Source organism: Schistocerca nitens, chromosome 1 (genome assembly GCF_023898315.1).
Source record: "Schistocerca nitens isolate TAMUIC-IGC-003100 chromosome 1, iqSchNite1.1, whole genome shotgun sequence".
Classification (NCBI taxonomy): Eukaryota; Metazoa; Arthropoda; class Insecta; order Orthoptera; family Acrididae; genus Schistocerca; species Schistocerca nitens.
Genome location: NC_064614.1, coordinates 529,419,089 through 529,439,884, shown reverse-complemented (window position 1 = coordinate 529,439,884; position 20,796 = coordinate 529,419,089). Strand labels below are relative to the sequence as shown.

The 20,796-nt window shown below is 42.9% G+C and overlaps 1 protein-coding gene across 1 annotated transcript; it reads right to left on the bottom strand.

Moving 5' to 3' along the window:
- Positions 1–3,067: 3,067 nt before the first annotated feature.
- LOC126259397 (uncharacterized) lies at positions 3,068–20,242 on the bottom strand. Its single transcript, XM_049956208.1, has 3 exons — positions 20,170–20,242; positions 16,596–17,072; positions 3,068–3,090 (listed from the first exon to the last, which is right to left on the bottom strand). The coding sequence occupies exons 1-3, from the start codon at positions 20,240–20,242 to the stop codon at positions 3,068–3,070; spliced, it is 573 nt and encodes a 190-aa protein (XP_049812165.1).
- Positions 20,243–20,796: the final 554 nt, after the last annotated feature.

The following is a 20,796-nucleotide window of genomic DNA, read 5'->3' as shown; positions in this document are numbered from 1 at the left end:
TTACTGTGTTCATCTCTTGGTCTCGCTCTACAATTTTTATCCCCCACACTTGCCTCCAATAACAAACTGATGATTCCTTAATGTGTCAGAATGTATCATATCAACCGATCCCTTCTTTTAGCCAAGTTAGGCCACAAATTTCTTTTTTCTCCAATTATATTCAGTACTACTTTATTAGTACACAATCTACCCATCTAATTTTAAGCATTTTTCTGTCGCACTACATTTCAAAAGCTTCTGTTCTCTTCTTGTCTGACCTGCTTATCATTCATATTTCACTTGCATACGAGGTTACACTCCAGACAAACACTTGCAAAACAGACTTTCTAGCCCTTAAATTTATATTCAGTGGTAACAAATTTCTCTTCTTCAGAAATAATTTTCTTGCCGTTGCCATTCTACATTTTATATTTTCACTACTTCAATCAGAATCAGTTATTTTACTACCAATTAGCAAAAGTATGCTATTACTTTTAGAGTCTCATTCCCCAATCTGATTTCCCTCAGCATCAAGTGACTTGATTTGATTACATTCCCTTACGATTGTTCTTCTTTTGTTGTTTCTCATCTTATATCCTCATTTCAAGACAATTTCCCTTCCATTCAACTCCTCTTCCAAATCCCTTGCTGTCTCTGACAGAATGACATCATCATAGGCAAATCTCAAAGGTTAATTCCTTCTCCAAATTTTTCTTTCACTTCCTTTACTGCTTGCTTCATGTACTGATTGAATTTTGTCAGGGATAGGCTACAACCTTGTCTCACTCCCTCCTCAATTATTGTTTCCCTTACGTGCCCTTTAACCCTTATAATTGCCATCCGATTTCTGTGCAAGTTGTAAGTAACCTTTCACTCCCTATATTTTACCGCTGCTACTTTCAGGACTTCTCCAAGTCTACAAATGCTATAAAAACAAGTTTGCCTTTCCTTAACCCATCTACTGAAAAGAAATTGTGCAGTTAATATAGCCGCATCTGTTTCTACATTGTTTCAGAACCCAACTTGATCTTCCCCATGGTTGGTTCCTACCAGTTCTTCCATATGTGACAGTATTTTGCAACTGTGACTTACTAAACTGATAGTCGGGTAATATTCCCACTTGTTAGCACCTGCTTTCTTTGGAATTATTGCATTTGTCATGAAGTCCATCTTTCAGTGCTCTGTCAAATTCTTCTTTCAGTATTACATCTCCCATCTCATTTTCATCTATATCCTCTTATCTTTCTATAATATTGCCTTCAATTTGATTTCCCTTGTATACCACCTCTAGTTACCTACCTCTGCTACACTTAGTTCTAATTACAATCCATTACTATATCCCTTTCAAAACAACAACAAACACTGCTGCTTACTTTGTAGCTGGCAGAACTTTTCAATCATTCAGTCTAGTTATCAGTAGTAAGAATGACTAGTGAGGTATATTTTTAATTTTCTTTTGAACTGGCATAGATTCTTAACTTCTTATTTTATTTTAGATGGGAACTTCTTGAATATCTTTGATCAGGGTACATAATTCCATTCTGACCTCTAGACAAGGAAGTAAAGTAAACATGAAAATAATTTTTGTATCTTGTTTTGTGATTGTGTAATTACAGTTCAGTTGAAATTGACTTTTATTGTCAGCAACAAAACTCACTAACAAGTAAATGTATTGGGAAACAGGTATACACATTCCAACATCCTTAAAAAGGCTTCTGCAAGATGTACAGTTATTTACTTTCCATCATTTTCTTGCAGTTTGGTTCTGCTGAAAAACATTTTTTTGCTTTAGATGCACTACCCCAGAAGATAATTCCACAGGGAGTAAAAATATACAAGATAAGACACGAATCTTGTGATTAGGTGAACATAATGGCAGAAGCACCTAAGAACAAAACATGCAGAACAGAGCATCTTGATTAATTTATTTCTTGACTGCATTTTAACTTATTATCCAGGCAGATGTTAAAAATTTTCACAGTTTGTTTCATCTAGCATACAATTAATATCTAGTTCTTTTGCTAACAATTAATTATTTTGCCTATGAAATCACAAAATCTGAGACCATCCCAGATTTTCTATTGTTTGAACATTTGCAAAATTAAAACTTAAACTGATATCTGAGACCACTTGTGAGTCTGTTCACCTATAATCTGAGCTGTGTGGTAAAACTGGATTTTATTTATTTATTTATTGTCCTCTGAATCAATACTGTACATGACATGCACATGGTGATGCACAAACATACATTTGATGTTGGACATTGTGATGATTTGCTGGCATGAAGTAATATGCCAAAAGTTTACACAAACATGAGCTTACATACATATTTTCTGAGAAGATATAAACACACAAAATTATGACCACATAAAGTACATACTCAGTTACACATTTGTATTTTAGTGCTGTATTCCTCTAACACATATGTACAACAGTACCTGGCTGGATATTCTTTCTGCACTTAATTTGCTTAGTAGCAGACGATATAGATGCAATATTTTTGCACATACTTGCATTAATGTTTTACTCTTTACAATAGTCTTTGCTGTAATTTGTTTCATGTTTCTTTCCACCAATGTATAGCAGAAATTTTCGTGCACTGTAGAAACAATGATCAAGTAGGAATGATTTTATTTTTTTTATTAAATACAGTCAGGGACTTGCTGTTTTTTATTTCTGATGGCAGGCTATTGTATATTTTAATGCCTTTGTTGAAGGGAGAGTTTTTAAAGGCAGAGGTGTGTCTTTCTTTAACATGGAGTTTCATTTTTCTGTCTAGTACCATAGTCATGGACATTTACATTTTTTTAAAATTTTGTAATATTACTTTTTACAAATTTACATAGTTCTAGTATATACAGGCTGCCAGGGGGTAGGATGAGCAACTTTTGAAAGAGAGGTCTGCAGCTATCAGTTGGCTTTAGATCCTTGAGTAATATGCTTGTGTCATCAACAAATATTACAGTTTTTGAGCCACATTTTAAAGTCACTGGAATATCATTTGTTTAGATTAAAAAACTCTAGGTAAATGCATATTGCATAATTTATTGCAGGACAAGTATAATTTTAAGGAGGGGTTAATTAAAGCTCAACAGGCCACCATAAACACAGCTAAAACAAGAACAAAAAATCACATATAACTCCAAATATATTCTAACTTACAACAGAAAGAAAGAAACATAAAAATGCAAAGAACTGGATTGATCAGAAGAATATATTTTCTTTAAGGATGAAATTAACAGAAAATGTAAGGAGACATCAAGATGGATGCAGGTAAGCTGGTACTGATACTGCAGCAGAACATTACAGAATGTTGTCATGGAAGGTGCCCGTGAAGTGTGGTGTGGGCAGAGCTACTGACTCAGGTATTTACCTGTCAGCAGCAGTAGGCCTGGCCCTGCAGTCCTCATAATGATTTCAACTATCTCAGACACAGTTTTACTTCACACTATGTTATGTTTCTTTGTACTCATATCAGTTGTTCATGCTGGTTGCATTTGTGTTTGTAGCGTTGCTGACTCTGGGTCCCAGGGTCCCAGGTTGGATTCCCGGCCGGGTTGGGGAATTTCTCTGCCCAGGGGCTGGGTGTTTGTGTTGTATTCATCATTTCATTATCATCATCATCATCATCATCATTTGTGACAGTGGCTCAATTGGACTGCTTGAAAAATCGGTCTGTGTAAAAATTGGGACTTTGTAGGGGTGCTGATGACCGAGCAGTTGAGTGCCCCACAAACAAAACATCATCATTTGTGTTTCTCTCTGTGCTCATCTCTAAGTGACAGTTGGACCCTCTGCTCCCCTGTAGATTGACTTACACATCAAGTTTCTTTCCTTCTTCTGGTATTCAGCTCCCAGGCTTTATTTTGAGCCAATCTCTACTTGTAGAGTTACATTAGCATTTGTGTTGACAGTGGCAGATCACACAGATACAAAAATGACTAACTTGGGATGTTTTCATGCATATGATGGTTTCCTCATTTTCTTTTTCCTTTTTTTCTTTTTTTCCCATAGTGTTAATCTGTGGCCAGCATCAACATGGCATTTTTGTGATGCTGGCAGGAGCAGTTGCACCTCCAGTAGCAGCAACAAAAGATGCAGTTGGAAGATGCAGGAACTACTCACACAGAATGCAGAATTGCTCCGTACTCACTTGATAGTGGGCCAGGCACTTGCAGAGAAGCTTCCTCCCCCACCACCCCAGATGCCATTTGCTGGCTTCGATGAGTTTAAGGAAAGGTGGGAGAATTAGCTACTCCAGTTCTTGCTGCACTGATTATTCAAGTGAAGTGATGTCATGGCGCTGACCATCTTCGCCTATGCTGGGCTCAGTGGTATGCATCAATCAAAGTGTTGTAACCCCTTGTCACAACGTTTTTCGGGTTCTCTGTTTTGCTCTCCTGCCGCACCAGTTTCCATTTAGTGGACAAGACAATGGCCATGTTCCATTGTCATTTGGCACATGTTTGACAGGACTGCTTGCATGTGGATGTCATGTGTGGGGTATATTGCAAAATAGGAGACTTGACAACAGTTTGTGACAGACGGTGAGCCATGGAATAGTTGTCGGAGGCCTAGTATTTTTCCTCGAGTTAGAGGCTGCCTCCAACACCCTGAAAGCATTGCCCCAGCATATTCTGCTGCCACTGGTAGTGGCTATATGATCTATTGAGCTTCATGTAGACACAAGAGCAATGGTCAGTCTTATTAACATAAGTACGTAACGGCTCTTGAATTGCGCTGCGTTAAAATCGCCACTATGTCAAGTTGTGTCTTGTAGTAAACAGTGTATTCCTTTCAGACGACAGTTCTCTCCCCCCTCTCCCTGCATGTTATGAGAATGCAGAATGGCAATTTATGTTGTTAGTGGTGAATTCACCATTGACGCAAAATATTTTTGGGTCAGATACCTTTTCTGTTTTGGCTTCCAGGAAATTGACAAAGTAAATTTAGTGTCTCCATTGGCCCCTTCCAAGGTTTGGACTCCTGTCTGTGGTCACACAGCTTGCTGTTCAAAAATACCTTGGGTTGGGCAGAAAATTTCATGGCACATGTCTCCTTTAAGACATCACTGATACTCAGTTTTCTCAATTCATCCCATTCCCTTCACCATGTGCAACAAGGTCAGGGCCAAGTTGCTGTTTTGCCAGGACCTTGGAGTCATTTCTCCTGTTTTGTCATTCAGTGAGCCACTCCTTTGGCATTGACTCAGAAACCAGATGGTGCCTTGTGCCTTTGCGGCAATTTTGAACAGGTGGTCAATGTGTAATGTCACAAATTCGTATCCAGTTCCACAACTCGAGAAGTCATTGGCAAAATTGTCTGGGGGACAGTATTTTTCAAGCATCAACTTGGATGTTGCCTACTAGAAGTTGCAGTTGGACACAGCTTCTCGGAATTTGTTGGTGCTCAACACCCCCTTTCAGTTTTACCAGTTTCATAATGTGCCTTTTAGAACTTCATCTGTGGCAGAAATTTATCAACAATACTTGCAGCAGTTGGTTTAGGATATTCGCTGCTGCATAAGCTACCTTGATGATATCTGGGAATGGGCTCTACATGAGAGGATCACTTACAATATATGCTGTCAGTCCTCCAGTGCCTCATGGAGAATGGCCGTCACTGAAAACTGGAAAGATGCAGTTCTTGTTTCCTCAGGTGCATCTTTTGGGGCATATACTTATCAAATGTGATCTCAACCCTACAGATGAACATATCAAAGCCATTGTCAATCTGCCAGTGCCCAAAACCTGCTGGAGCTCCAGTCCTTTTTGGGCAAGATTTTATTATTATGCTAAGTTCATTCCCCAGGCCAAATACAATTGCCATCCCCTTCACCAGCTTCGCCAAAAGGGTGTCAGGTTTGTGTTTTCTGTGGATTGTCACTAAGCTTTTCAGTGATTCATGCAGAATTGCTCTGCTCCGTTTTTCTTCTTTTGTGGTGGGTAAACCATTAATCCTGGCCCTCCAATGCTTTCCAGTATGATATTGATATGGTTTGTTGCATCAGAACCCAGATGGCACCAAGAAACCTGATGCTTACACATCAAAGACACTTTCCACAGCAACCGTGTATGTACTCACAGTTGGAAAAGGAGGCACTGGCTACGATTTTTGGCCTTAAAAAGGTTTGCATTTTGTTGTACGGAGCAATGTTCTTATGCATCACTGACTGCAAGCCCCTCAATTCCATCTCTGGCCCTTGCTCTAAGCTACTGGATGAGATTGCCCACCAGTTGCAGAGATGGGCCTTCTTCTCAGTAATTATAGTTATGACATTCGTTACTGGCCCACTGCCCAACCTGCAAATGCTGGTGCTCTGTTGCGGTTCCTGGCTAGTCCATATCAGGAGTTCAATCGATGAGAGACTCTAGTTTTTACTTTGGATAATACCTTGCAGCAGACAGTGCTGAATTTTGCTTTAAAGGCATGGAAGGTCACAGCTACCATGGCTCCTGCCCCACTTTTCCAGAAAATCGTTTAAGATGGAATGGCCTGAGCACACTCCTTTGGGAGCAGCTTCAGTGCGGCATACATTTATTCTGCTACAGGATTGGCTCAACGTTGTCACCCATGAAGGCCTTGATGTAGCATCATGTCTACTGGCTGGTGATTGATCATGGTATTGAAACCTTGTGCAGGCTTGTGCAGCCTGTGCACAGAATCAGCCTGCACCACCAAGTCACATTTACCTTTGGCTTGTTCCAGAGAACACTTGGGACAGGGTGCATGTCGACTTTGCAGTTCCCTTTTGAGGTAGCATGTCATCGTCGGTGATCGATGCATTGACAAACTTTCCATATGTTGCCAAACTTTCCTCCACAACACTGTCAGCCACTATTTTCATGTTGTCAGTGATTTTTGCTATCCATAGCTTTCCTTTGACTCTCGTCTCTGATAAGAGATGGCAGTATGTGTTGTGGGAGTTTACATATTTTTGAAACTTCAATGGTATCCACCATCTGACTACTGCTCCATTTCACCTAGTATCTAACTCATGGTGGAGTGATTTGTCTGAATGTTCAAGACTCAAATGAAAAATTCCGTGTGTGTCACATCCCATGATGATCCACCATCTAGTTTTCTTGCCACGCACACCATCTAGTTTTCTTGCCACGTTCTGCACGACATTGGTAAATGGGTGCAGTCTGATGGAGCATTTGCATGGCTATCAGAAACAGGATCTTTTGGATTTGTTGCACTCCAAGTCATAGGCCCTGGACCATTGTATCCCATACATTTTCCTCAGAGATCTGCTGTTTGGACCTGATCGTCCTGCTTACAGCAAGGGTGGCTACTGTATGTAGCGGTGGGCCACAAAGATTAGCATTTGTTCATGGTGGATGTCAATCGGGAGCGACTGACCCATAATTGCAATCAGTTGCACCCGTGATCTATGGAATCCCTGCCACCACTATCTCCAAGTCAGCCGAGCGATGGGGTGGTCCAGTGGGAGGGGCTAGCAGTTGTGGCAGCATATGTCCCTGCAGCTGCCCCCTCCAAATCTTCCACTATCCTATCTTTGACCACAGATTGGGGTGCCAACAGGGATAGCTCCTGCAACTGCTGATGTGCGGCCCATGGAATATGACCTGGTGCCTTTCTCCTCTACTCACCACTAGTTGAACCCTTGCCTGCCAATGCAGGTAGACCAAATGTCACTCCAGCCTCCACAATCCTTAACCCCTCCAATGGAGCTCACTGCAACAGTATTGTCTTCTTCACTGGTCAATCTGCTGCCTGGGACCCTTGCACCCTCATAGTTTTGTGACAAAGGACACAACAGAAGCAAATCATTTTTGGCCCCATATGGCCCTTTCAGGGGGCAGCGATTTAGTATCCTCACTGGTGGACACTGAATGGATGCAAATGTGTTGGCATGGATATTGCAGTGGAATGATACAGAACACTGTCATGGAAGGTGCACACAAAGCATGGCATGGGCAGAGCCGCTGACTCAGGAGTTTACCTGTCAGCAGCAATAGGCCTTGGCTGGCAGTTCTTACACTGACTTCAACTGCCTGGTACTTGGCCTTCAGCTTGCACTGTGCTCTGTTTCCACATGCTAGTGTCAGTCATTCATGCTAGTTGTATTTGATTATCTTCCATGCCCATCTCTATGTATCAGTCGGACTCTCTGCTCCACCATAGACTGACTTACATATCAAGTTCGGTTCCCTCTTCTGGAGCTCAGCTCCCAGTACTTATTGTCAAGCACTGTCAGCTCATATAATTATGTTTGTGTTGACATGACAGTTTGTGATGTTGTTATGCTTTGTGCGAATATAAATGAAGCAAAACCATAATGGATGAGATATAAAAATGTGAGATAAGGTACATTAATTCTGCATACAGAAAATAAAACTGATTTTTAGTGATGACAAAGACAAACATGTTAATTTGCAAGATGCAGGCTCTAAACCTCTATAAATTTCAGGCAGATGGCAGGAATACATAAAGGTCTATCCCACAATGAGATTCAAAAGAAGGTCAATGCAAAAGAAGGAAGTGGCCTAATATAATGTAAAATCAATGGGAGTCATGGTAGCTGGTGTATGTTTTGATTGTGTGTCCACATTCTGTAGACCACATGTTGTGCACACAAGAATACCTTAATATGAAGTCAAAGAATAGGTCCAAAAACTTGAAAATGATATGGATGCAATATAGAGAAAGAAGAATAAGCTATATCTACAAAAACCAAGTGGAAAATAAAAATAATGTCTTAAAAAGTTGTAAGACAAGTTTGCCTCTGTTGTTGAAATTGCATGAAAAAGAAGCAATCCACTGAACTGGAAGAAAATTTCAGGCATGATTATAAAGGTGCAAGGGGTATAGATATTGGTGCTAAGCCTATCAGATGAAAGCACTGAATATCTGGCTGAAAGAGTATTAGACTTCAAAGAACTATTTGATGGAGTATACAACCTACATAATACAAAACATTATTTAGAGGGAACTAATGCAGAGCAGTTCAGAGAACAATGTGTCTAGTCAAACATCAAAATTAAGAAATGTCTGTTACAGAAAGTAAAAGAACTGTACTGCCTTGGAATCGAGTTTATACAAGGTGGCAACATTAAAAAATGATACCATAGGAATGTCTGCCTCTGTTGCTGAGTGGTTAGTGTGGATGACTGCCATATGTGGAACCCAGTTTTGATTCATGATACTGCCATGGATTTTTCCTTTGTGGGAGGACTGGTATGGTGTACACTCAACCTCTTGAGGCTAACTGAGGAGCTACTCAACCAATTTGTAGTGATTCCAGGTTCAAGAAACCCGACAATTACCAGGAGAGCAGTGTGCTGACCACTTGTTCCTCCATGCTGCATCTGGTAACACCACTGGGAGTGAATGACATGGTGGTCAGTTGGCCCTGATTGGTTTGTCTAGCATAGGGTGTTAAAAATTTTTGGCTGGGGATCTGCTACATGAAATTTAGTCCATCCAGAAACTGACTGACTTGAAAATTCATATTAAGCACAAAACAGCACTACAGCCAAAAATAACCATTTTAATTACAAAGAATACATAAAAGTTAATTTTCTATCCGTCAAAAGTTGTAGGCCTACTACTCAATTTTTAAGATATTACACATGTGAAAAAACTTAAAATACACTCCTGAAAATTGAAATAAGAACACCGTGAATTCATTGTCCCAGGAAGGGGAAACTTTATTGACACATTCCTGGGGTCAGATACATCACATGATCACACTGACAGAACCACAGGCACATAGACACAGGCAACAGAGCATGCACAATGTCGACACTAGTACAGTGTATATCCACCTTTCGCAGCAATGCAGGCTGCTATTCTCCCATGGAGACGATCGTAGAGATGATGGATGTAGTCCTGTGGAACGGCTTGCCATGCCATTTCCACCTGGCGCCTCAGTTGGACCAGCGTTCGTGCTGGACGTGCAGACCGCGTGAGACGACGCTTCATCCAGTCCCAAACATGCTCAATGGGGGACAGATCCGGAGATCTTGCTGGCCAGGGTAGTTGACTTACACCTTCTAGAGCACGTTGGGTGGCACGGGATACATGCGGACGTGCATTGTCCTGTTGGAACAGCAAGTTCCCTTGCCGGTCTAGGAATGGTAGAACGATGGGTTCGATGACAGTTTGGATGTACCGTGCACTATTCAGTGTCCCCTCGACGATCACCAGTGATGCACGGCGAGTGTAGGAGATCGCTCCCCACACCATGATGCCGGGTGTTGGCCCTGTGTGCCTCGGTCGTATGCAGTCCTGATTGTGGCGCTCACCTGCACGGCGCCAAACACGCATACGACCATCATTGGCACCAAGGCAGAAGCGACTCTCATCTCTGAAGACGACACGTCTCCATTCGTCCCTCCATTCACGCCTGTCGCGACACCACTGGAGGCGGGCTGCACGATGTTGGGGCGTGAGCGGAAGACGGCCTAACGGTGTGCGGAACCATAGCCCAGCTTCATGGAGATGGTTGCGAATGGTCCTCGCCGATACCCCAGGAGCAACAGTGTCCCTAATTTGCTGGGAAGTGGCGGTGCGGTCCCCTACGGCACTGCGTAGGATCCTACGGTCTTGGCGTGCATCCGTGCGTCGCTGCGGTCCGGTCCCAGGTCGACGGGCACGTGCACCTTCCGCCGACCACTGGCGACAACATCGATGTACTGTGGAGACCTCACGCCCCACGTGTTGAGCAATTCGGCGGTACGTCCACCCGGCCTCCCGCATGCCCACTATACGCCCTCGCTCAAAGTCCGTCAACTGCACATACGGTACACGTCCATGCTGTCACGGCATGCTACCAGTGTTAAAACACTGCGATGGAGCTCCGTATGCCACGGCAAACTGGCTGACACTGACGGCGGCGGTGCACAAATGCTGCGCAGCTAGCGCCATTTGACGGCCAGCACTGCGGTTCCTGGTGTGTCCGCTGTGCCGTCCGTGTGATCATTGCTTGTACAGCCCTCTCGCAGTGTCTGGAGCAAGTATGGTGGGTCTGACACACCGGTGTCAGTGTGTTCTTTTTTCCATTTCCAGGAGTGTATATACCATCATAAATGATGAAAAAAGTTTAGTGAGATACTTGGGTCTGCATAGCATTGGCAAGTTTATTACAACCTGGTGGGCAATTTATGAGAGCCAACCTAATGTAATCTGAAAGATGAGAATCAGTCAGTTTATTTCTAGACATGGATTTCACTATGTTCACTGTTGAAAATGTGGCCTCACATAGATGAGTTGATCCAAAAATGATAAAATATACCATGCCACTTTTGCAATGTTAGGTATTTGCACAAACTAATTTCCTACAATAAAAAAGAATACTCATTTTATATGAAATATCTTCCAAGTCCACTTTTTGAAAGGTTGATCCATTAAAGCTAGAATAGGTTCCACTGCCTTGAAATCTAAAAAGTGGTTTTCAAACTCTGTCTTCAGTGCTGTCATGTCGGCCATATACTCCTTTGCAGCTTCTTGATCCAGTGATGTTTGTCAATGTTACAGTTCTGACGGCATTTGGAGAAAGAGTTTCACATTTAATTTCTGTAACCATGCTATCCTAAGGTCAAATTTTTGGCTGAAACACTACAGAAAACATAAGAGTTCTGATAGTTTGTTTTTTTTCCTTAAAGTTCTTTGTTTAAGTCATTTAGTTCAGCTGTCAAATTAGTTACAAATGCAAGATCCAACAACCAGCACATATCATACACTTGTGAGTAATCTTCCTCTCTTTCAGACACAAAAGATTTTACACTGGTAGAAGTTCCTCTAAATCTGTTAGGGTGCATATCTCTTCTCACCATCAAACTTTGATAGGCAGTAGCAGATCTCCACAGTGGGTATCAAATTCTTCTAACAGCAGTCTTAAGTTTCTTCTCTGTAATGATTGTGAGCAAACTGAATTTACAATTTTTGTGACAATACTCATAATATGTGCCATTTTCAACATATGCCCACAAAGAACTTGCTGATGCATGATACAATGATACTTCAAGAAAGGTGGGAAAGATTCATCATTTGCACACAAGGTAATAGATCCATTGTGTTTGCCTTCCATGCCAGGCATTCCATCATTAGTAATAGATACAAGTTTCTGAATTGGCAAATCATATTCAGAAATTAAGCTTTTGAATACACTGTAATAATCTTCTCCTCATACAGTGTCTTTAAAAGTCAAAATTGTATGCACATGTTTTACATTCAGATGTGACAATATCACACTTACAAAAATCATAACCTGAGGTGAATCAACTCCACCTACTGACTCATCTAACTGCAATGAGAAACACAAGCAGGACTGCAATCCTGTTATCAATTGGCCTTTTATATTCTCTACTATTAATTACACTTTTCTTGTTATAACAGGTCTTGACAGCAACACTTCTCTGGTGGCTGATATTCTCTCTGACTTGTTTTTAAATATGGAAGACAAGGACTCACTAGCTGCCAGAAAGCACTTCTTAACAAATGTGCCATCATCAAAACGTTTTGCATGTTTCATCAGTACTTACAACGTGCAAAACAATGGTAAGTATGATGGAAGACTTTTTTGTATGGGCTTTACAAAAAACAGCTGCTGTAATTGGAATTTTCTTTTGAAATTAGGAAGTTTCTTCTCCTCATCTTAGTACCAACAGTTGCTTCCGATTCAACTGTGAACTTTACTAAACTGAAGTTTAATATCTCATTCTTCTCAATGAAAGAGGCGGAGACAGTGTCATCAAGTTTACCCCTTACAGATACCATGCAAAACACTCATTGTCAACACATTTGTACTTTACAAAAACAGCTCATTGAAACAGATTTCAGGCACAGATTTGGAATATTGACTCATTCAGCCTTGGCAATCAACTGGTCGATCAGGTTTGATGGGTTAAACACCCCTGATCTAGGGCTCGAAAGTGGAACTTTACTTTCTTACTTACCATAGGAATAAAACTAAATTCAGAGTGGGGAAATGTTAAATATGGTGCTACACCATGTTTGATACTTGGACCCTACTTGTTCTGTACCAACATTGGAGGACTCTTCAAAAACTGATATTGGTCTATAAGGCAATTACAGGGTGGCTATAATGAAATTGCCACTACCTGGGCCAGTGTAGATGGAAAACTATTCATAGTATGGGTACCCAATTTTATAGGAATGATGTTCAGACTGTGCACTGCAGGATTTGCATTGTTAGTATTGTTAGTGTCATGACTTGCAGTTAGGTACCAGTACTGGTACAGACACACAAGCATCAATGCACATTACAGTTGGAGACAGTCAACATGGGTCCGAACATGGTAATCAGGACTTTACTCATAACACTGTTCTATCAAAACAAAAGCAATAGTGCTGCTCTGTTCACGAGTATTACCCATTAGAGGAATGTGGAAAGGTCGTCTTTCTCCACTGAAGAACATGATTTGGAAGTTCGAATAAACTGGTGATTTGGGAATTGCTCCTGGGACAAGCTGACAGCCACTTGCACCATAAATTGTTAAAAAAGTTACTGGTGCCATGGCTGAGAATGCTGGATGCAATGTGTGATCTTCAAGTAGTGCATGAGGTGTGTCATGTCTGTTGTCTGTTATCCACCATTCAAAAAGTGCTGTGAATAATTGTGAAATGGTATCTCTAGTGTGGTACTAGGCTGCCACACATGCTGATGGTCATCACACTGAGCAATGTTTGTAACCTGAAATGTAAACATGGCATGCCATTAATAAACATTACCCTCTCATGTGGAAATTAAAATGTTTCTCTTTCAATGGTTTATTCATTATTTCTCTTCTAAATAGCTATACAAGTACTTCCACAAAGTTTCATGTCCTATGGTGACTTGTTTTTCATGGAGGCCCTCTCCAGTAGAAAAGTTTTATTATAACCCCCTGTACACTGATACAGTGCCCAAACACACCCTTACCAGATACGACCAAGAGAATGCCCCTCCTCATATACTGCTCAGACATTGTTTTTATCTACTACTACATACTAAGTGTGTATTTAGTTTGACTGATGTAAATAAAATACTAACAATGAAAAAATGTAAATAAATAAAAATATTTTTTTAATGGAGGTCAAGTACAGGAGAGTGGTAGGCTGTAAGTATATGCTGGGAAGCAAGTTTGCTTCTCTGCAGTTCAGGAAAAATAGGGCTGGGTGGGAGAAGACAAATGGCTTGTGTGATGTAGCACACACTCAGGTTTGTGACAAAGTCATGCAGAAGGCCTGAGGCCATTATACAACTAATTCAGCACATCCGTATTACCACTTTAGGCAGCTAATCACGAGAATCCATTTGCTGTTCAAACTTCTGTAATAATGCATTTCAGGCATGGCCCACCATCGAAATATAAGAGAAAAATTAATACACAGTAACATATCCACTGGTACCTATCTATCATACTGAGCACCAATATTACAACAGATACAACTTGATATGATATTTTGTGTTGTTTCTCTGATACTGTAATGATGGGCCATGCCTGAAAAATGTTAATAAAAAGGTTGAAACAACAAGTAGGCTCTTGTGATTAGTGACCTAAGGCACTGATAAGGATGTGCTCAGTTAGACAGTCAGATCCCTTGAGACATCCTGCAGTGCGTGCTCAGGAACTTGGTACTGTTTTTCCCAAGGCAGACATATCTTCAGTGCCCAGTCATGTACACAGCCAATTCAGATGCTGTCATTCTTATAAAAAAATTTGGAAAAAAGAAAGAAGAATCAAATGTTTTGTGAAGTTATTTGTCTAAAAGTAAGAAAAAATTAATTATAGAAACACCTGATGTCCCTTTGAATGAAGCTCAAAATTATGCACAGCATAACTCAAAAGTATATGTAATGTTCCTTAAATGTGTTTTATTTACTACTTTTTGACAAATCAGTCCACAAAACATTTCACTGTTTTGCTTTTAAAATGTTTATTTTCAAGTTTTGTTCACAAAGCACGATCTTTTTAAAACCTCATTTGCTTTCTTAGCGTCTTTTGTTCTCAAAATGTCCCAAATTTAGTACTTGATGTGAAGGAACCCATTTTGATAGTGAAATATCAGACCAAATAACATTTTATATTCAAAATAGCTATGCCTTGGAGAAGTCAACTTCTTACACTACATTTAGACGGCTAGCAGCTGCTTATGAAATATTTAAATTTTTTATCAAATCATTATTTAAGTTTTTCTTAATTACCCCTATTACTTCCAAGCAATTAAACATTTTTTTGCAAAACTAGACCTCACGCTGGTCAGTTTGATACCACGTTTTTCCACATCTCATTCTTTGTTTGGAGATGAAAATTCGAACTAAATCCATTGTGTAATTTTCCCTCAAATTACTAATTAATTTATTATTAATTCCCCTTGTGACTTTCAAGCAATTAATTTTTTTTTCAAAACTAGATCTCACACTGGTAAATTGGATGTCACATTTATCTGTTTCCAATTTTTTATAGACCTTATGTTGGTCAAATCAACATCCCATTTGTCTATTTTTCATTCTTCATTAATACCTCCACATTCACACTCATCTGGAGCATTACTTTGGTCTGAGATGAGTATCCTGAATTCCTCTGCAACTATGTGCATTCTGACTGAACAGTATCATTTAATCTAAAGATCCAACATGTGAATTCCACTAATAGTTAGACCGGTAACCAATTCTGATGTGTAATGAACCCCAGAGCAATTTTAGGTAGACTGTGTAGTTCTCATTCTTATGGCAATAGTCTTAAAAAGTATTGTGCCAACATCTCTCCCTGTAGGCTTCACAACCCACTGATAGGTGTGCAATTGAGCTGTTCATGAAATCCTGCTGCCGAGGTTGGACTATTGCTGGCACAGCGGGATACAAGACCCCAGACTGCCACAGTGGTGAACTGAATTTCATCATGCCATGGCCAAACATTGTGCTGCCTTGGACTCTTATATGAGTGAAGGTGGGCCTGGTACAACAAAGCTGGGCAGAACTACAAGTACTCACTTTTGTGGCGGCGTTCGTAGCGACAAACAATTCGCTGTAGAAACGGCTTACGAAGTCACCGCCACACTTTTAATAGCGGGCCGACCGGTCCGCTGGAACAGTGAACAGAAAGATGAAAACCCAAACACTCTGATTAAATAAAAGTCGGTACTTATCTTTATTAACGAAGATACAGGAACACAGTAGTGAACTCCGTGTCTACAGAGATCTGTCTACTTCGAGTCGGAGCGGCTAGGTCAGCGTCGGCTGACGACAAACAACAACTGCGATGAACACACAACTGACTAGCAAGTACACAATTCGGTGGCGAGTATACAACTGAGCGGCGAATACAGAACTGTCCTAGCGCTCGCGACTCCAGTGCTTAAGAAACCAGAAGCCAGCGGTGGCGCGTGCAGACTTGCGGCGATTTCCTGTCTCGCTGGCGCTGCTTATGCGGACGGCGTCCGAACTTTGATGCTGCCAACCTTTTGGCAGCGGGCTCGGGTGGCATTACTGGCTAGGATATAACACTCCTCCCCCCCAAATCGCCGCACCATCGTTGAATAATGACGTGGCGAGCGTCGACGGCGGGGGAGGGGTCTGGCCGCAGGCGTAGCAGAAGAGACCGGGGCGGAGACTGTTGTCTGTGGCAGTCCCCGGTCCGCACCCCAGCATTGGCTGCGCGGGGCCTCGGGAAACACCGACTGAAAACCGAGGTCAGGGTGCACGCCTGTGACCACGGGCGCAGCTTCTGGTACTGGACGCGACGGGGCGTCGGGACCCACGAAGAGAGGCAGCGTCTCCTGACGCTGCGTCGACGGCTGCCGAGTAGGTGCCGGACAAGGCGCTGCGGTGTCAGGCTCCTTGGGGGTGCCCAAGGAAAGCGGCTGCAGGACAGGCTGCACAGCCACTGCTTGGGAAGGCGGCCCGGCTGAGGGGTCGATGTCCATCAGCTCCGAAGGCGGTGGCGACTGAAGAGGGACCGCAGGCGCCGGAGCGACCACCTGGGGCGCTCCCGGATGAAGCTGCGCGGGAGGCATCAACGGGACGGGCTGTCGGCGTGGTAGCGGCGACTGCTGCTGCTGCTGCCCTGGGGGCGGCAGCGAAGTCGGAAGGCGCGGCTGGAACCCGCCGCGGACCAAAACTGTGGACAAAGAACGCGCGGCAGAATCCGGGCGGTCAGCGCGGCGCAACTGGTTCTGATGCCTCCTGTGCACCCCAGTAGCACGTTGAACAGTATAAAAACCGCGACCCTGGACACTTATCACGGTACCACGTTCCCAACGACGGCGACCGTGATAAACTCTGAAAACGCGTGCGATGCTCAGAAGCGGCGGGTCGATCCGGGGGGTGCAACAACCGTAGTAGGGTGCGATGACGACGGCTGTGGAGCAGCTCCGCAGGCAAAGGGCCGTCACGTGGCGTGGTCCGGTACGACGACAGGAACGTGATGAGGGCCTGCTGACGAGAGTGCGTAGCACGAAGGCGGTCCATATGATCCTTGAATGTGCGTACAAAACGTTCCGCTGCACCATTCGATTGAGGGTGGAACGGCGGAGTAAGAACATGGCGAATGCCATTGGCAGAACAAAAACTTTCAAATTCAGCAGAGGTAAATTGTGGACCATTGTCAGACACTAAAACTTCTGGAAGACCCTCAATACAAAAAATTTAAGTCAACGCCTGTATAGTTTGTGCAGACGTTGTAGACTGCATGGGCACAACAAACGGAAAATTACTAAATGCATCTATCACGATGAGCCAACGAGAATGCCAATATGGACCAGCGAAATCAATATGTACTCGCTGCCAGGGACCGGCAGGGCGTGCCCACTCAAAATAGCGTTGAGGCGGAGCAGCTTGGTGTTCGGCACACGTCGAACAATCTGTATACATCTGCATAATCTGCTTATCAATGCCGATCCATGTACAATGACGGCGGGCAAGCTGCTTGGTGCGAACCACTCCCCAATGACCTTGATGCAACAAGTCGAGGACCTTGGATTGGAGCACTTGGGGAACCACTACACGAAGCTGGTCATTCTCGGTGCGTAACAGCAAAACTCTGTGCGAAACAGACAACAGATGACGTTGTGGATAATAGCGACGAACCACAGAATCCAATATGTCCTTTGCCTTGGACGGCCAACCACGTTGAACAAAACGTAATAGTAAACTCAGATGAGGATCCGTAGCTGTCTCACGTGCCACCTGACGATAATCAATCGGAAAATCCCGGAGGGATTGATGCTCATCGGCGTCAATCTGATGGCAAGAGTCGTCAGAGGAATCGAAGACATCATCCGCAGCAATCGGCAATCTAGAAAGCGCGTCAGCGTTTGCATGCTGAGCTGTAGGGCGATACAGTATCTCATACTGGTATTGTGGTAACAAAAGAGCCCAACGTTGTAGTCTCTGAGCTGTCCGCTGAGGAACTGGTTTAGACGGATGAAACAGTGACGTCAGGGGCTTGTGATCTGTTACTAAATAGAATGGTCTACCATAGAGGTAGTGATGGAATTTTGTGACACCGAACACAATAGCCAACGCTTCCTTGTCCAATTGGCTATAATTACACTGAGCTTTGTTTAGCAATTTAGATGCGAACGCAATGGGACGTTCGGTGTTACCGACTCGGTGGGACAACACAGCACCGAGGCCGAAAGAAGAGGCATCACAAGCTAACACCAGAGGCTTGTTAGGGTCGTAATGGACCAGACAACGATCATTCAATAAAGCCTCTTTAAGCTGCTGAAAGGCTGATTGGCAATCAGCTGACCACACAAACGGAACATTCTTACGGCGGAGACGATGCAACGGTGCAGCAATCTGTGATGCATTAGGTATAAACCTAATATAATATGTCAATTTGCCAAGAACTGCTTGCAATTCATGCAGATTGCGAGGGGCGGGCAAATCACGAATAGCTGCTAAATGTGACTGGGAGGGATGAATGCCTTGAGCATTAATAACATGTCCCAGATACTCCATCTCCGTAAGGAAAAATGAACATTTATCGATGTTGCAACGTAGGCCTGCCTGAGACAACACTGTAAACAAACACTCCAAATTACGGAAATGTTCAGCAGCCGTCCGACCGGACACAACAATATCGTCTAAATAGTTGCAACACGATGGCACATTAGCCAGAAGTTGTGACAAAAAACGCTGAAAAACAGCTGGAGCTGACGCACAACCAAAAGGCAAACGCAGAAAACGGAACAACCCCAACGACGTGTTTATGACAAAATACTGTTGTGATTGCTCGTCGAGGGGCAATTGCAAATATGCTTCACGGAGATCAATTTTGGAAAAGAAACGAGCTTCCCCTAACTTATCCATCAGCTCGTCCGGTCTAGGCAAAGGAAAAGAATCAATGACAGTCTGAGGATTAACTGTCGACTTAAAATCAGCACACAAACGTAACTTGCCAGACGGTTTCTTTATAATAACTAAGGGAGAAGCCCACTGGCTCGCTGAAACAGGTTGAATAACACCGTTGTTTTGCCAACGACGAAGTTCATCTGCTACAGGTGTCCGGAGGGCGTGAGGCACTGGACGAGCACGAAAAAATCGAGGCTGAGCATTATCTTTTAACGTAATATGAGCGGCAAAGTTCGCAGCACAACCTAGTTCGTCTTTAAATATGTCACTGTATTGTTTACACAAATCGGTTATGCTGTCTTGAGGAACAACAACAGAATTAATTTGCAACACATTGTCTTGGATAGACAGACCAAACAAGTCAAAACAGTCTAATCCGAAAATGTTTACACTGTCTGTAGCGCGGAGCACTATGAATGAAACTGTTTTTGTATTGCCACGGAATGTGGCTGGCACGCTACATACACCTAACACAGGAATTTGTTCTCCACTATAAGTAGCCAAAGAATGTTTTGCCGCTGAAAGTTTAGGGCGGCCGATAGCCGCATACGTAGCACTATTTATGAGAGTCACAGACGCACCAGTGTCTAATTGAAAATTGAAGGTCTTATCCTGGATGCGTAGCTTCACAAATAGTTTATTACACTGTCTCTGGATCGGTGCAGTGGAGGCGGAAGACACAAAATCAGCGCGTGTAGCGCGTGTTCGCTGCTTACGACAACTCGTGGGTTGGGCGGGTGGAACAAAAACTCCCGCTTCACTTGCAGTCTGTACATTACTTTTTACAGCGTTTGAAGTACGCCTGGGTCGCATAGCAGAGGGCTGGGTGGGTGGCTTATTACGAACAAGTTTATTACCCACACGAACCGTGGAAGAGTCTTTAAACGCGACCTTCTGGGCGGGCTGGCTTTGAAGAACATGAATATCCATGGGCGGGGCAGCACTAGAATTGTTCTTGCGTTTACGCAAACAAACAGTCTGGATGTGTCCTTTCCTTTGACAAAAGTGACAAACCGCGTTTCTTAACGGGCAACGTTCACGAGGATGAGCAAGAACACACTTAGGGCAAGACTTAACTCTATCATTTTGCACACGCGGCTGACGAATGTGTTTAACATGACGCGGCCGGCTAGTGTTTACAGTCTGACTCTGCCGGTGGGGTCGCGGGCGTGACATAACTTGCTTAGCACAGGCAATTTGAGAAATACATGGCTGATCTAACTCACACTCAGCATAGTCAAAAGTATCTTGGGCTTCAATGATGTTCATCACAGTCTCTAATGACGGGTCAGGCAACTTTAAGATAGCAGCACGAATACGAGAATCTGCAATGTTTTGAGTAATAGCGTCTCGTAACATGACATCACTGTAGGAAGCTCCACACACACAATTAAATCGGCACTGACGTGTGAGGCCCCGTAAATCTGTTAACCACTGTTTATTAGATTGATGTGGCAGTTTCTTTAATCTGAAGAACTTGAATC

Coding starts and splice junctions, on each gene's coding strand:
- LOC126259397 (XM_049956208.1), bottom strand. CDS start 20,242: ATGGATATTCATGTTCTTCAAAGCCAGCCCGCCCAGAAGGTCGCGTTT. Junction 17,073..20,169: donor CTCTTCCACGGTTCGTGTGG/GTAATAAACTTG, acceptor CTTTGTCCACAG/TTTTGGTCCGCGGCGGGTTC. Junction 3,091..16,595: donor CCCGCGCAGCCAATGCTGGG/GTGCGGACCGGG, acceptor TTCTTGTTTTAG/CTGTGTTTATGGTGGCCTGT.